The 16699-nt window shown below is 36.5% G+C and overlaps 1 protein-coding gene across 9 annotated transcripts in view; it reads left to right on the top strand.

The window, feature by feature from the left end:
* Positions 1–16699, top strand: part of LOC140153011 (tubulin polyglutamylase TTLL5-like) — a 181574-nt gene that overhangs the window by 151021 nt on the left and 13854 nt on the right. For 6 of the 9 annotated variants that reach the window (XM_072175591.1, XM_072175590.1, XM_072175586.1 and 3 more), the window contains 2 exons: positions 8901–9112; positions 15457–15474. In XM_072175591.1, coding sequence (XP_072031692.1) covers positions 8901–9112; positions 15457–15474 — 230 coding nt within the window. Of the gene's footprint in view, positions 1–8900; positions 9117–15456; positions 15475–16699 lie in introns of those variants that run through there. The other 3 variants (XM_072175593.1, XM_072175595.1, XM_072175588.1) reach the window with 2 other exon arrangements.

Raw genomic sequence — 16699 nt, 5'->3', positions numbered from 1 at the left:
CAAAATGTTCAGATTTTGCTACAAAGCAAGGGTTTTCAATGATGAAATACTGAAAAATTAACTATGCAGAAACATAGCAAGTGGGCATCCTCTTGCATCGGATTTTATTATTGTCTACTATATAGGATGTTTAAAATTACCATACAACATGGTGTTTTCCACTTTTTCAGTTTTGTACAATTAATGTTTGCTTCTTTACTTCTAATGGTGCCTTTTGTTCACAAATTGTCATTCTTTCGGTGTAATACTTGTGAAGATCATTATGTTGGTTAATGATTTGTCTGAAATATCTAAATTACTGTTTATTGATAAAAATTATTTAACCAAAATAAAAACCAAACAAAAGGTAAAACCTAAAATATTTGTCCTATTTGACTTAAATAGACATTGAACAAAAAATGTAATGTAGTCTGCTGATCTAGGGTCTTACCAAATATATGCATTACCCAGATGCATTGCACTCTATTGTGTAGTTCTTGTCTTTGATCAATGTGATTTACAAATATCCATGGTAACAGTATAACTATGGCCTTATAGTTTGGCCCTGCTTTGTGCTGGAATTTTATTGATTCTTTTAAAGTAAAGTTGCACACACAGGGCCGATATTACACTGGGAAAAGTTATTATAATTAATAAATGTTATTGTTGTTGTTGTTGGGAAAAAATTGTAATTAATAATGTTGTTATTGTTGTTGATGTTGTTGTTGTTCTTGTTAATTAATTAATTAATATGGTAATGATAGTAATAGTGATGGTATGAAGGCCACAAAATTCTTCTTCAAAGAATATTTTTGAACCATCGCATTGACACATGGCTGTTGTTGGAAACCCTCACTTGAAGGTAATAAAAAAATGTATGAACAAATGTAGAGTAATAATAAAGAATTTGTACTTAATCAATATTTAGAGAATAAAGGTGTTGTTTTTAGCCGCTGTCGTGCATCTACCGTCACATATAGCACCGGCGACATCATTATAATAATGATGTCGCATGTATTATGAGACGATAGCAATATTGTGTCATATCCCATGGCTGAGAACCAATAAGATTGCAGCAATTTCCTCAAGTTTCTACATTGAACAAAAAAGCATTTCTTTAATTTGGTTAAGATTTCTAAATTTACATATATGTTCCTCCAAGTAGTTTTCTTGACTTATGATGCAAACGGGAATACACTGGTAAACAAGACACATTTATGTGGCATAGCATATTGGTTGGATGATTCCTTTACATACAGCACTGTTACACTTTTGTGAATTCTGCCCTCTGTCATCCACCTGGCCAGTTGGCCTCAATATCATCCATCACCATCAGTTATGTCAGTGATAAGGGATACTGCAAGATTTAATTTTACAAGAACTATAATTTCATTTGAATATATCAGATACTGAAATCAAAATAAGTCATAAATAATATTCTCAATAATGGGGTTGTAAGATGCTTTTGTGTGTGCATGTGTGGGGGGTAATTTTGTGATTAAAGTTAATACATTTTGAATGCTGCTGATTGCTGAGGTTTAAGAGAGTTTCCATGGAAAATAAATTGTATTACAGAAGTGTGTCAACTAGTAAATTGCAGTGCTTGGAGGTAATAATACTAATATTGACCTTGTCAGTGATATTACAGCCTGGTGTTATAGATACAAATGAACTCCAGAAATTAGGCCAGGTTTTAATAGCTTGCAGGATGCTGGCCATGCTGCTGTCCTATAATACAGTTTTCTTTAGCTTGACTTGAAGTTGAAAAGTAGTAGATTTTACTATGTTAATTCAGTTACCATTATGATTGAACAAATTCATCAGAATCAGTAGAGTAAACTTTGGTTACTGAGTTCTTAGGCTTCAATTTCACACTCGTAGACTTTACATTAGACTGATTTAAGCAATTATAATCACTGAAAATGATTCATAGCATAGAACAAATATTGTAATTTGACCAATATTATTGTGTGCTTCACTCTTAAGGCCTATTTTCTTTTTCTTCCAAGACCCCATTATTCAGCAACAAATCTATAGGCTTCAGCTATAAGCAAAATGATGTAGGAGCCAATTTATACACAACTAGGAAACAAAAACAGAATAAATTTGCTGTTGAACAATTGATAGGCCTGCAATTTATACATGTATTTGGGATTGCCTTTGATTTTGGTTGTTAGAACTTTTAAGAGTGATATAGGCTTATTACTTTGAAACCACATTTTGAAAGGTACAAAATGTCAACAACATATCAAGTAAACAGCAGCATAACGGTGGAAAGAAGAAAGCTGTCACCACTCCTATTTGCACAATCAGTTAAGCTTAAAACAATTACAAGCTATTAGCTTAATTGGAAGTTAATTGGAGCATAATTGGATCAGCAATTATCAGCTTATAATTCTGCAACTGGTGATTGTTTTACCTACCTACACCCAATGAGGTTTATATGGGGAGCATACATCATGTTGACCTGCAAATGAACTGACCCCATTTCATATCAATTGCTTGCCCAGTAATGATTTATGAAATACCATCATTTATCTATGAGAATTTGTATAATATGAATAAAGATCAAATTTGAAACTTCACTCATATCATACACAAGATTTATTTTCTGATGTCAGCATAATCGATCCATCAGGGATGATGTATTTAATAGGTCAATCATTCAACAGTATACAGTAGTATGTATTCCACAGTCCTTTCCATCCATAGATGAGGTCTTCATTGAACTTAAATGTGGACCTAATAAAGTAGGATGTTTTTCATCCATTCATGCTGAGGTTTAGTTGTTAAACCTGAATGTGGGTCTTGAGTCTATAGGTCAGGTGCAGAATAGTCTTAGGTCAGGTGCAGAATAGCCTACATCAGTGGTGTGCACAAAGGGGAGGGGGGTGACACATGCTCCCCCATTTGTCAGTAAGTCACGGGAAATACACCCAATCGGGGGGATTGAGGAATTAGCATATGCCAAGCCAAAAATTTTAGAACAGTGGGGGATTTGAGACCCATGCTCCCACTCCGACTTTTGAAATCCTGTGTACGCCACTGGCATACATGCAAGAAATGAAGAAGATATAAATGAGGATTACAATGAGGAGGATGTTGATAGTATGGTGATGATGATGAAAAAGAACCTTTGATAATTTAAGTTCAAAAGCAACACATTAAGGTTGCCAGGTATACTTGGTTGTTCTCTAATCACAATTTCATATCCTCTAGTTTCTAATATTTCAGGAGTTTCTGGTATTCATATTTGGTAGGTACATGTATGTGTATGTTAGTACTAAAACATTACTTGATACCCACATTAGATACCACATTAAGTACTGATGTTGCATAGGTAGCACCTAAATTAGAGTTATAGTACAAGTACAGTGGTATTAAAATTTGGGGGAAGAAAGAAAATTTTGCAAAGTTTGCATCAAAAGTTGAAACCTTGTGCCAGGTTTTTATGTCCACCCATAGATTCATCTGCCTATTATCGGGGCTATTATCACTCTATGGTATGGTAGTAATTTACAAGATGCTGGAAGCCTTTTAGGTGGCTTTGGTTCTACACAGTGCATTCACTTCTAAATGACCACAAGAATAATACAAACCAATTACTCAGTGATTAGTTTGAAGCCACAAAATGGGTCATTTTAGGGTTTATTTGCCACCAGTGAGTTTAGGGAGACCTAAGGACAGGTCTGTGTGTAGATAGACACTTCCTATTGTTGCCATGCCACCCATATCAAGCAAACCACCAAACACCACAGGCTGTGTAATCTTGTGGATATGGTGGTGATTCTATGTGTCAAACAGCTCCAAAATTGTACGCTCTAAATCTTAGTGCTTGTTTTGAGTAAGGTACCTCTTACAATGTATAAAAATAGAGCGGTTACTGCACTACAGCTGAACCATGGGGTTTTGGCAGTATATTAGAGTCATACCTTCTTGAGATATGAGTACTGACCCAGGTCTTATGGGGAGTGTCACCCCGTGGAGAAGTTATTTTTATTTTATTCTTTACATTTGACACCACTGGGGGGATCATACCTTCTTGGGATATCAAGAAGGAACCAAAATAGCAATTTTGACCCGGGTCTTATCACCACAAAAAAAATCATTTTTTTAGGCTTTATTGGTCAAAAATGGTCCTCCCCCTCTCTACGGGAAAAATTGAATCCTCTGTACAGGCTTGAAAAGACTGCAAGGGAATCAGGTCTACTTCCCGAGGGTTAGGAGTTTTAGGAATTTCAATGGTGTAAAGAGGAAAGGAGTCACTACTAAGAGTATTATGGCTCAAGATCTGCTTCGTAAACACTCTTTAAACTGTAACTTCACACCAGTGTAACATGTAATGATGTAAAACTAGTTGTTATTTTATTTTGAATGCAATCATTCCTGTAAATTACATTGGATTACAAGTAAATCTGTAATGCCTTGAAGTCTCCAGTGATGCCTGCCACCAAGGGTGTACATGCCCAACCCAGTGATACCCTTAATCCAAGTCAATTCTAAGGCTAATTCTCTCTTTGCCCTCACTTGTGACAAACACTTCTTAATATTTTGCCCCGGTGCTTTCCCTCTTGTCTTGAAGCCAGACTTGTGAGAAAACAAAAGCTCTCAACAGGATTTACATCTTTGAGTTTGGAAGCTTAGCCTCATTGTACATAAAATTTGTACTGAATGCAGAAATAGCAACATACCATGATTGACACAGTATGTAGTTAAATCTGATACAAGACTTACATAAAAAAGACAGACAGACAAAGAAAAATACATAGTTTCTTAAATGTTCATTTTTTTAAGTGAAAAGGCACAGACTCAAAATATTACTTCTGGGGATCACTGGAGTCTGTTGAGTTAATGATAATTGTGTTAGTTGTGCAAAATTCAAAAATGTTTATGCTCTGATCCTAAATATAATTGACAAAATCAAAATGTCTTTATCAAAACATATATTATGCTAGCTATGGTCAGGGCTCATATTGTTAATTTCAAGATTACATGTACTACCAGTACCGCTCAAGTTTCCTCCTCAGTTCTCCTCCAATCATCTTACTTGGGTCCAATCCAAGATGATTCACTAGCTCTGGGTGAGCTCATTTTTGGCAAGCAAGAGATACCCCTTGTAGTCACCCATTAGAAATTCATGACTCACTGCAGAAGAAAACCATAACAAACGTTCAGTTACTACCTGAAGATGTTTACTGCAACTTTACACCAGTTTACATACACATGATATTCTACTGGGCATCATTTCTAAGAATAAAAGTAATATCATTCTATTTTCTTTACATAGCCACTGCATTTAGAACAGATTTCATTTAGTAGATCAACAAACATTCTGTATACATTTATAAAAGTCTTTATATAGACGTAGACCCAGAATTGAACCCCTAGTAATAGTGCTCCTTATAATATTAGAAGAGGCTCTAGTAACTATAGCTCATTATGTTTGTAACTTATACCTCACAGTATACATTAAAGTGCTGGCAGAACACAATGTGTGACAATAGATGTGATGTAAAGTAAACTTGATCGGAAACAAACCTGTATCCGTGGATGAGCTTTCTTTACTTCCATACGTCTCCTCTTCTATTTCAATACTGATATGACTGATTATAATCTCGCATTCCCAGAAGACACAGTCCAGTATCCTGGATTTCCTCTTTTGATCAACCTTTAGTGATTAGGCATCAGTGTTTGAGCATAGAAGCTTATAAGCTTAGATGGCTTGCCTGTATATCACTGAATTATGCCAGAAAAGGTAAATTGTCCATGTGGTGCCTACTTGGTAGAGAGCGGATGATCAGGATCTGGCAGGCAGTGGAAGCTTATTGATACCTGGGCTACCAGCTGAGAATTGCTATGGTTTCCTTCCTAATTTTTGTTCATTTGATATGATTAAAGACACTGGTGTTGGAACAAGGTGTACTTGCAGGAAGTACTTGACTCTTGGGTTTTCAATATCAATATAAGCATCCTAATCATATGTTCTAAGTTGACGAAAGGGCGGTGAAAATAAGTAATTTGTGCATTTCATCTAGGTATATCAGTGAACTTATAATTATTTTGCTTTGAAAGTCAGTGGATAATAGTGAATTAGGTTCAATAGCAGATAATGCAAATTTTAATACCATCACGATTATGTCTGCCCAGTGGCATTTTGGGCAACTAAATTCTGGGGGAAGTGGGGTTTGCAAATTCATCCCAATGATCCTTCCTCAGAATAGCTTAAGGGCAGATTCATGTGAAACATGCAAAACATTTTCAATTTTAATACTAAACTGGGCATTAAGGCAATTTTGATCTAAAGATGGCTAAAGGAAAATACACAACCCCAAATCTTGTTCAATATTTCCCTATGTTTAGAGCCAATGAGGGAACTCTCCCCCAGTAGTTGCACCAGTTTTACTGTCCTTTCCTTCATCTGCCCCTATCTTCTTCTATATATGCTCCACTCATCACCACATCATCTCTGTAATTAATTACCATAAATATCTATGATCATCTAAGGTTGTTCTTGTGTAATTCTACTGTGATCTACATCTCTAATCTACTGTAGACTATTGAATTTCTGATCTGATTCCTAACCTTAACAAGGCTATTTTTGAAAGACTGCATCCCAGACAAAGGTGACTTGTAAATAATCTCACTTTACATAAAGGTGGTGTCATGACCTGAATTAGAGATCAGACAGAAACTCTAATGCCATTAAACGTATGTTTACTCCTTAGTAGGATATAAAGGTGTTTGTAAGGTTGCGTTGTTGAAGCAAAGAGGGGGGTTGTTTGGCCTGCAGCAAACCCTCAACTATTCTGGCGCCTGCCTGTTACCCATCCTCCACACAACCCGACACTGAAGCGGCATGCCTAATTCCCATTGCAAACTAACCCATAACCCTTTCGCATCCTCGGGAGAATCTTCAGTGATAGAAAACAATAGAATATTAAATTAAGCCATCGTTGGTGAGAAATGAGGAAAGTATCACCCCTAGTTCTCACAGGAAAATGCTACAAAAACAATCTTGCTTCCTATTGAATTACTGCTGTCATGGATGAGAGAGAAAACCTGGTACAAATTTGAGGAGAGGAAGGAAAAAGACAACTGTATCTCATCTTGTGCCTATGTTTCAAATACATTGGTAGCTGGGATAAATCTAGTCCTGGATGTAGCCGGCCCACCATGCCTGTTAACATTAAGACGTATCAAGTAACTGAATCATGGTGGCATTCCAACTTAAGATCATGTTCAGTACATTCTCCAAATGTATAGTAGCATCTCTGGAGCAGAAATAGATTTGAACTTTCTACTACACAGCACAAAATGTTTGCCGCCATTTTTTGAGCTATTTTGAGAGAAAAAAATTCCATTGATCAGCAAAGATTAAAGATCATTGGAAGTATCTTTGGCTTACTAGTCTGATCAGGATCGGTAGCTAAATTGGGGAGAGCATGTGCTGTGTAATCTTTTGAACGCATAACTTGGACAGACAATTAGACTCTTTCACTACACAGCACAAAATGATAGGATCAGTGCGATTTTACCATAAGAAGCTTTGTGGTTCCTCTGGCCACTCATGTATATGACACAAGAAGCATTATTATAACTCATTAAAAAGTGGGAAGGAAGAAAGATTTTAAAGCTCTACTGTACTGTTGATTACACTGACTGATATGTTTTTAAAAAAATTTGAAAAGAAACAAGGTACAGCATTACTCAGCTTTGAATGATGCACTTTACATTTAATGAAGATATAGAGATCATGAAAGAAGGTCCATGGAAAGTGAAGTGAACTATTGGTGGTGGGAGACTTGGAAAAGCATATTGCATGAGTCATACCTACATTATAAAACTTGATTTTGATTCTGCTATGCTGGAAGTTGAAACTTTATCTAGATGAGATGAGATGATACAAGTAATTTTCCTTGTCTTATTGATGCCCTGACCCATTTAGGATCAATGGCTGACCATAGCGTCCTAACCCACTACTCCCAGCCTGCCACCCGTTGAGTGCCAAGTCCAGCGTAATATTGCAACACAACCCCGTAGAGTAGCGAGACCTTAAACCAACATCAAACAGGTGCTTGATAGGGGTGAATCCAAATAGACAACCTGCAACAATATCCCTTCAACATTAAACTCAGTAAATTAAATCACTTTCTTGGTTTCTAGCTCACTGAGTTCAGACCATACAGTTAGTGGTGTTCCGACTCCAGTGCTTGCTATGATAGATGCATGTTTGTGAGCTGAAATTGGTGCCTGTCTCTCTTGTATGGTGTTTGCCATTTTAAGCAATGACCCCCCAAAAAAAACAGGGAATATCAAAACTCTAATTAGAGCACCTTATGGAGAGAACTTCCACATAATAATCACCTTACTGCACCTGTACAACTTTTACACAGTTGTAGAATAATGTACCTGCCCTTTTGCTGATTGCAAACCAATTTTAAAGTTAGCCAAGTATGCATGCTAAGGAAGTCAATTTTGATAGGACTTCAAGAAAATGCATTTGTATGATGATGTCTTGAAGTAATCTGCTAGTGCTATCTTAATACAACTTCTGTCCTACCTTATGTGACAGCAACATCAATTCAAATTTACAATTCAATTACTCACACATGCAGAAGAAATTTGGTAGATATTCATATTACCTAGTAATATCATGCCACTTGAATTACCCAGATCAGATATTGGCAAGATATAGATCACTGTGATATTGAGTTTCTAAATATTATGTACTGGTATTATTTTAACTTATTACAACATATTGTATTTGCATTAGTCCAGGTGATTCCAGTCACCCTGTGGCTCCCACTCATAATACATGGTTTTGTTGGTTCTTTTTCCATCCCTCCAAGTGCTATATGAAATTTGATTCAAAGTTAAATAAACTAACCACTTTGTCTTCTGTTTATTTGGATCCCTAACAGATTGCCCAGGCTCATTCCAGTGCTACCGCTCTGCGTGAAGCCCTGCAGCGAAGCGCCGCGGCTTCTGCCTCCAACTCACACTCATCAGCAGTCATGCTGTCGTCATCCTCGAGGGCGCATTCAGCATCGGCCAACAAGTCATCAGTAAAACCAAGGCCCCCACCAAACTCTGCACAAAGTAGGAAACCAGTTAGTACACAGAGGTTAGCAAGGTAGGTATTGCCTTACATGCTGCAAGCTAGATGGGATGTCTGGGATGTCCCCTTCCTCCTTTGTTACTACTATTAAGGGTATCAAAGTTCAAAAAGCTAAACAAACATCTTGTCTCTAATATTGCCCCACAAAAAAGGCAATCCGGCCTTTTTTATGTAGCACCAAATGATATACTCACCATTTACCAAGTTAAGACACATATGTTGAATTCAGGGGTATCAACAGCACAGGAGATAATTAGTAATTACTAAGGGTTATCCATCTTTTCTGTAAAATCTTAAATATCATTGAGGCATCAACTTTTCAGGGACTTAGAAAAAGCTAACATTCGTGTAATACAAGGTATCTTCTAGAAGATATAATTATCAATGGATTTCTCCTTAAAATAGAGAAAATTTGTGAGACAAACACATGCCACTGTGTAGCTTTTTGAACTTTGTAATTAAAAAAACATTTTCTTCAATTGCTCAGTATCAACCCAGGACCCTTGCCATCATTTTTGGGTATGAAATCCTTCAAATTGTTCCCATCATTTCTTGCTAGGATATTGTTCATATTCATATAGCAGGTAGGTCAGGTAGTGGCATAGAGTTACCCAGACCTAATTTCACCTTTTCCTTGGAATGATTTCCAGATTCATCTCTCTCCAAGGAAATGTTGCTATATGTCACCCATGATAACCCTCCCTTCCTGTACACATACCAAACCAAAATACTACAATGTAAGCTGCCATCAAATTGTAACAACATTGAGATCTACAGTCAGATTTTTATGAAAATTTGGGTATTCATATAAATGTCCTATATAGTCTGTAGGCTGATGATGTAATTATTTTTTTCAAAAGGAAACTTCAGACAACTTCACATTGATGCTTATTACCAAATTATTATCAAAGATACCAAATTTGTAGGTGCAACTTAGTGGATGTAACCTTCAATCTAACCTGAAACTGTATGGTGGTTGTAGATAGGCCCACAGAGTACAGTGTGAAGAACGGGAGTGAAGGATTTCAAGTTCCTGAAAGAGCTCATCTCAAGTTGAGGGTGTCGTCTGTGCGTTTACGTGGATGTGTCTCAGTGTGTAGACAAACCGCCCTTGTACAAGTGTGAATATGCCTGTGCTGTGGGATTAGATTAATATGCACAATTCAAAACTGCCACTACGAAATACACACATGACGTTACTCTCAATTTGAGACGAGACGCACATGCTTCCCCCTCATATTCTATCGTTTACCGTCCTACAATACTCTTTGACACCCATCTTAACATCGTGAAATATGTGAAACCTGTGCACATAGCAATCAAAATGTTATGCTGATATAGCTTTCCCTATGCAAGGGAAAACAGTATTTTCAAACACCAGAAGATTGTGATGATTGGAGATCAGATGAAACCATCTGATCTTCATTGACCTATCTAGCTGCCTCTTCCAAACTTGGGTGAAATCTGTCCTCCTTCTTAGTGGCATGAGTCTTTTCTTATGTCTAATGACACAGATCACTGTATGTGTAATACGACTGTACAAGTACTGATCTTAACTTTAATGGGGCATAGTGATCTCATACCTGTAAAGTTACGGTCAGGTGTGGAGGGACATTCATATTTGTGAATTATGCCTGTGTGGATGAGGCTAAACCTATGGCTTATGTACAGGTTGCATCCAGATGGGATGTGTAGTCTGTCTGCCTGCATGCAGGTCTGCTTTGATACAGTTTCTGCAAGACTTGAAAACCTGCTGAAAAGTAGGCTGCTGCTACTACTACAAGACTGATGATTTGCAATATGGTTTCAATGCCTATAAACATCACATCACTGGAACCTCAAACATTCTCATTTGTCAGGTCAAAGTTCTTTATCTCCAATATGATTTTGCACATGCAAAATAACTTCTGAATGTATTAGGTACAAATACTCCTACCCCATAACTTGAGGTCAAATTTTGAACTATGATTGTTAAACAGGAGTTGAATAACTATGGCAATGGAAATGAGATCACTTTGGCGAATACAGTATCAGAATCAACACTGGCTGTTACGCTTAACACATTTGATGTGACAATCTGTTTCCAAAGAGTCAGCAACATTAAATGTGAAATGTAGGTTTAAATGCCTTCACATTTATATCAATCTCACATTATTTTGATTTTAAAGATACATTAAGATCCCCCAGTGGGACCTGTTATATATACACAACATGCAATTTTACATCATTCACATGAATATTTTGATAGTACATGACTTATGATAGATGCTCTGTTATACGTGCATTAATGTAATACACCATCTCATGGGTGCACTTCCTTCTGACACTATAACTCTGGGGATACTTAGTCTACGTGCTAATTTCTTGTCATGATTCCTAAAGATAACTGCTCTTGCCAGACAGCTTTGCAACATGATTGTGCGGAGGTCTCTTGTAATGTTTAGTGTGATCTAGATTCAGATAGGATTAGGCATGACAATTGCAATTTCTTATTGTTGAATTTGAATACTGTTTCTTGTGAGTCACAGGGTGGAGTCCTTCATGTACATCAAAGAATATTACTGGACAAAGTTAGCTCCTTCTAAAGAGATGATGTACATATTGTACGCTTCCTTGTAGCTTTATGTGCAACACCCTGGTACAATCCAAGCTCCTTTATATGGTCAAAATCTTTATAAGTGAACCATGTGTAAATCTGCATTGACACACAAAATTTTGACATCCAAAGATAACTCAATCATGTACTCAATATGGGTAATAACACTGAGAGATGGTGTTTGAGTGCTATATGCAACTTCGATGCCCTCTAAATGCTTCACACAGAGAAGTGGTTAAGGTGTCAAAGCATTAAAAAGATGTTTTTCTATGAAGATCCCATGAGCGGATAACAGAGAGGTATGTATATTCTGGATGAGAAAGGTTAGACTGTATTCACAAGTGAAACTGTTAATTAACCTCAAGTTGTGATCTACCAGTTTTCACACAAGAGCAGTTTGAAACCGGATCTTGGTCATTTTCATGATAGTGTTTTACTTGATTGCACCAGCTGCTTTACTGTTCTCATAACCTAGATATTGTTGCAAAAGTTTACAAAACCTAATTAAAAATGTCAACACCAAGAGTAATTAGTTGCAAGAGTGATTACACTATGGACAGCTGGTGTGCTGCTGGTTCTCCAATGGACCCGAGGCCCAACCCTTGTGGTACTTCAGGTGGCTTATGCATACTGTTCTCCACAGGTCCTCACTGACGGTAAAGAAGTTCAAGTTTTGGTCAAAGAATTGCAGGAATCCATTCATGTCTTCTACTGAATGGAAACTTTCTTGTGGTTTGTATGTTCTGCCGCTGATTATATATAGGCCTAAATAAATTCAATCCGGGAAAAAAAAATCCTATCTTGGGATAGTTAAGAGAAAGATTCAATCTTACACAAAACTCTGCAACTGATTTAGAAGCCACAAAACTCTGCAACTGATTTAGAAGCCACAATATTCAAACCCAGAATGCAAAATTCCCAGAATATTAAAATGTGCTTGTTTGAGCAATGAGGTTTTGCAAACTTGAATTGTTCACAACTTTTAGGGTTAGGTATCAATGTAACACACCTAATTGATTCAATAGTGTAATATTGATCTCAAATGTGTAAATCCCTGCCCCGTGAGTTGCAATTGTCTTCAGTAGATTTTTAATATTTCACTTTTAGCAATTCAGATGTAGGCCTATGTATATATGATTGGATATCAATGTAAATTCCTTGATTCATGTAAGATAGTGCGTTAATTAATACTGCCTCAAATTTGTAAATTTCTGTTCTCTTTGAGCGACAGTTGTCTTCAGAAAATGTTAAACATTGCAAGTCAGATATATGGACTTATGCCGGCTTCAAATCAAATTGTGCAGGATCATAATCATATTGGCTTCAAATCAAATTGTGCAGGATCATAATCATATTGGCCAGTATGTAGTGGGTGGATGTGTATAGGGGTATGGTCGGGGAATACTCCAAATTGCTTAGAAACATGGAAATATAAAAGGTACATGCTGGTTAACAATTGAATTAGTTTTTACATCATGAAGTACATAGTTTTGAGGCCATGGTCATAGATGTGGTATTGTATTACTTCACTGTTGCATGCCAATTAAAAACAACAAAGCTTTTTGTTAAACATACCCCAAGGGGAAAACTTCTAAATAAGTACCATGTGCCACAGGGACCAGGTTAAAAATACATTAAAAACTATGTATACTGTTTATTTAACCAGCAATTTCAAAGGCATTTTCACATTGAATTTGGTTTCTAAGGTTTAAAAATTAGTGCGGGTGGTAGGTAAAAAATATGTGAATGTGAAAGAATATATGACGATATGAATGTATATTGATGTCATGTTGAAATGAAAACGACGGAGACAGCTTTTTCATCAGAGGTGCTACTGTATAGGCCTAAGTGGTAATTTTCGCGTGCAGTTATTTTCGCGATTCGGAATCAGAGACACATTTTCGCAAATATTACCTTCGCGATTGCCCAGTCTTTCCTATACTTAAAATACATTATTGCATACATTCACGAGGTGTTATTTTCGCAGTTGGAGCTCTAATCATGAAATTCGCGAAAATAAAACCCTCGCGAAAATTACCACTTATACAGTACAATATGAGAATCATATAGCAATATTATTTGCCCTTTTTCTATTGTCAAATGTAATATATATTTGACAGTGGAAGTGATAAATAACTCTTATCAAATTGCTTGAAAATGATTGATAGCCCTTCAAATAAAATCGGCGCACCTCCTTTTCAGGAGATAAAAGTAGTTTTCCAAGTAAAGTGTGGGATACCTGCCATTAGGCCAACAAAATAAATGCAGTGTCAGACAAAAGTCTTTGAACAAGGCAACGGTTTCAAGTTAGCAAAACATCACACAGCATTTATATTTTTATGGTCTAACGGCACGTATCCGACACTTTATTTGGAAAACTACTTTTATTGTTAACTTGTAAGTGCAGATATATAGCAACCTTGTCTTCCTCCTTTTCAGGAGGACTTTTTACGAAAAACACCGATCATGTGCAACTATAAAAACATTTTCAATCAGTCAATTTGAATATGTATTCAACCACTGTGGATGCCGCATCCAATATGCTGTGTCAGCGCAACACGGTACATGATTAGTGTGATCTATCATGCCACGCTACGTGCTTATCGCCAGTTGGTGATATTGGTTGTGGTGTTTTTGTCTACAGCATGCAACATCTTTCTAAACTTATTTCCGATTAACTACTGAAAAGGTGTATGGCTCTTGCTGCTGGTACATCACTTGTAAGCATTTTTAGAATTTTATGTGCATTTGTTCAAAGTATGAGTGATACATGCTTTGCATTGTGTAATATCAAGGAAGTGAGAGTAAGAAAGATTGACCATGCATGCATCGTCAGCTTGCATATCTAAGCCCAGAGATAATGTGTCCAAATTGGATATGACACAGTAGAAGCAAATAGAATATGTGTCTCGTAGTTGAAATACATGAGATAACTCATCTATAGATCAGTTACAGTATAGGGATCAATGTCAATAGCAAACATGCATAGAGGTATATCATTGCAAAGGTCTCAGTCTTATGAAGGACACCAGACAGATTATGAGATGCTTCCCCTAGCTGATGAATGGCCGCCTACAACCCTGGCATGGCCTGCCATTATGAAGTCATTGGCTAATATTAGCCTATTAAATCATCTCCATTTGTCATTATCTCCATTTAATAGTCAAGGAATTTGAGAGAGGCCCATCAATTTGATATGGGTGCTGTTAGTTGGGTAGTTTATCCATGCCCTGGGTAGTTTAGGTATGTTATAGTTTTCATATCCTGTGGAGTGACCAGTGGATGGAGGAACGTGCCACTGCACACGTAGCTCATGAGTAGTGTGGAGTAGAGCTACGTAGAATAAATAAATAATTACATAATGGTAAAATACAGCCATACATCAATAGATAAACTCTGTGATCATGTTTTCACATACCCTATAAGATTGTGTGCTATCTTCAGTAGATGTAAAACAAATTCCTGCTTATCAATTTCCTTCTTGTTGTTCCTGCTGTTGTTTATTACTGTAACAGATTTATTATTTGTCCATTCTGATAACTGACCATATTTGAACTCTCAATGACCCTCCCTTACTTCAAAGTACAAACATCCCAAATACCTCAATATAACACTAAAGATTTCTTTTATCAATGTACATGTATATTGCTTCTTAGTTGTCAACTTGCACTTAAATTCCTCAACCTGCAATTTTTTTTCTCATTTCTGTTGTTTCTATCATTTCTGCATTCTGTCTTTTACACCTGCCTGGCTATGGATATAGAGTTTTGGTGAATGATACGTAAGTGTATATCTTATCTTATTACGGCCTGTGTAGTCAGGAAACATCAGAAAACTTATTTCAAACATTTGAATGTGTGTGTTGAAGTAAGAACTGTAAAAAAATTGCATCATTGCATCAGGATGCATTTAACCAGTAGAGTAATGAGCACAGCAAAACCTATAAAGACCAACAAAGAAAAGGAAACATAAATTATGGAGGAGAATACTATAGAAACATCCTTACCTAAACTACAAGAGTGAAGATTGTAAATAACTCAAAAATTAAAGCTGACAAATCTTGTCTCATTTAGTTTGTGACATATACTTAATAGCAAACATAAGCGTTATTAATCATTACCAAGATATTAACATCTTGCTAGACAATATCTCATGCTAGTGGTATTTCATAAAGTATAGCTCTCATATCATCAGCCAATGTCTATGTGTAAGAAGAATTTGCCAAGTATTAAATCATACCATTAAATCTTATATGATGTGTTGAGTAGGGACATTAATGGTTATAGAATTGCACCAAGAGTAGTAATTGCAGAAATAACATCAAGTGTTTTATTGGTCAATTGATGTCATTATGAGCTAATAGTTGCCTGTCTGCTTACATTCCAAATGTCAGGTTGACTCCAAGATATGTGGTTGAAATAACTCCAGTATATTGGTATAGTTTCTGTGATAAACCAGCAAGTGTCAGTAATGATCTGGCTGATTCTAAGATAAAATTGTAGAAAAAAAGTGTCATTCAGTACAAAACCTAGGGTCATTGAGTAGAAGACTAAATATGGGGATATTAATACGGTTGAAGCATGATTTGGTACATGTAAGATTCCCAGAACAATAATCTGGATGGTGCAAATGGAGCCACATGAAAAATGTGGGTCCATATAGGATCCTAATTTTCTTTTTTAAAAGAGGGGGGGGGCATTGAAGATAAAAAACAAGGCACTGGCAGCTAATTTCAAAAACAAAAATGAAGGCCTGAAAAGGGGTGTCTGCCAGTGACCCCTCCCAGTAATGATGTTAGTTTGGTATAACTGGTCCAAATATGATTTTGGTACCACTGACACCGCATGGACACAGCTAGTCTAGAGTTTGACCATATCAAATCGTTTTTGTTCTAACAGCAACTGTCATCTTGTCAGTAGTGATATTAAAGTTTCTTCTAAATAAACTGAAGAATTAAAATCAGCCATGTAATGAAATGAATATTTAAGGCCACTGCAAGGTACTTA

Source organism: Amphiura filiformis, chromosome 5 (genome assembly GCF_039555335.1).
Source record: "Amphiura filiformis chromosome 5, Afil_fr2py, whole genome shotgun sequence".
Taxonomy (NCBI): Eukaryota; Metazoa; Echinodermata; class Ophiuroidea; order Amphilepidida; family Amphiuridae; genus Amphiura; species Amphiura filiformis.
Note: the sequence above shows the minus strand (reverse complement) of the source record. Positions and strands in the feature narration are given on the sequence as shown.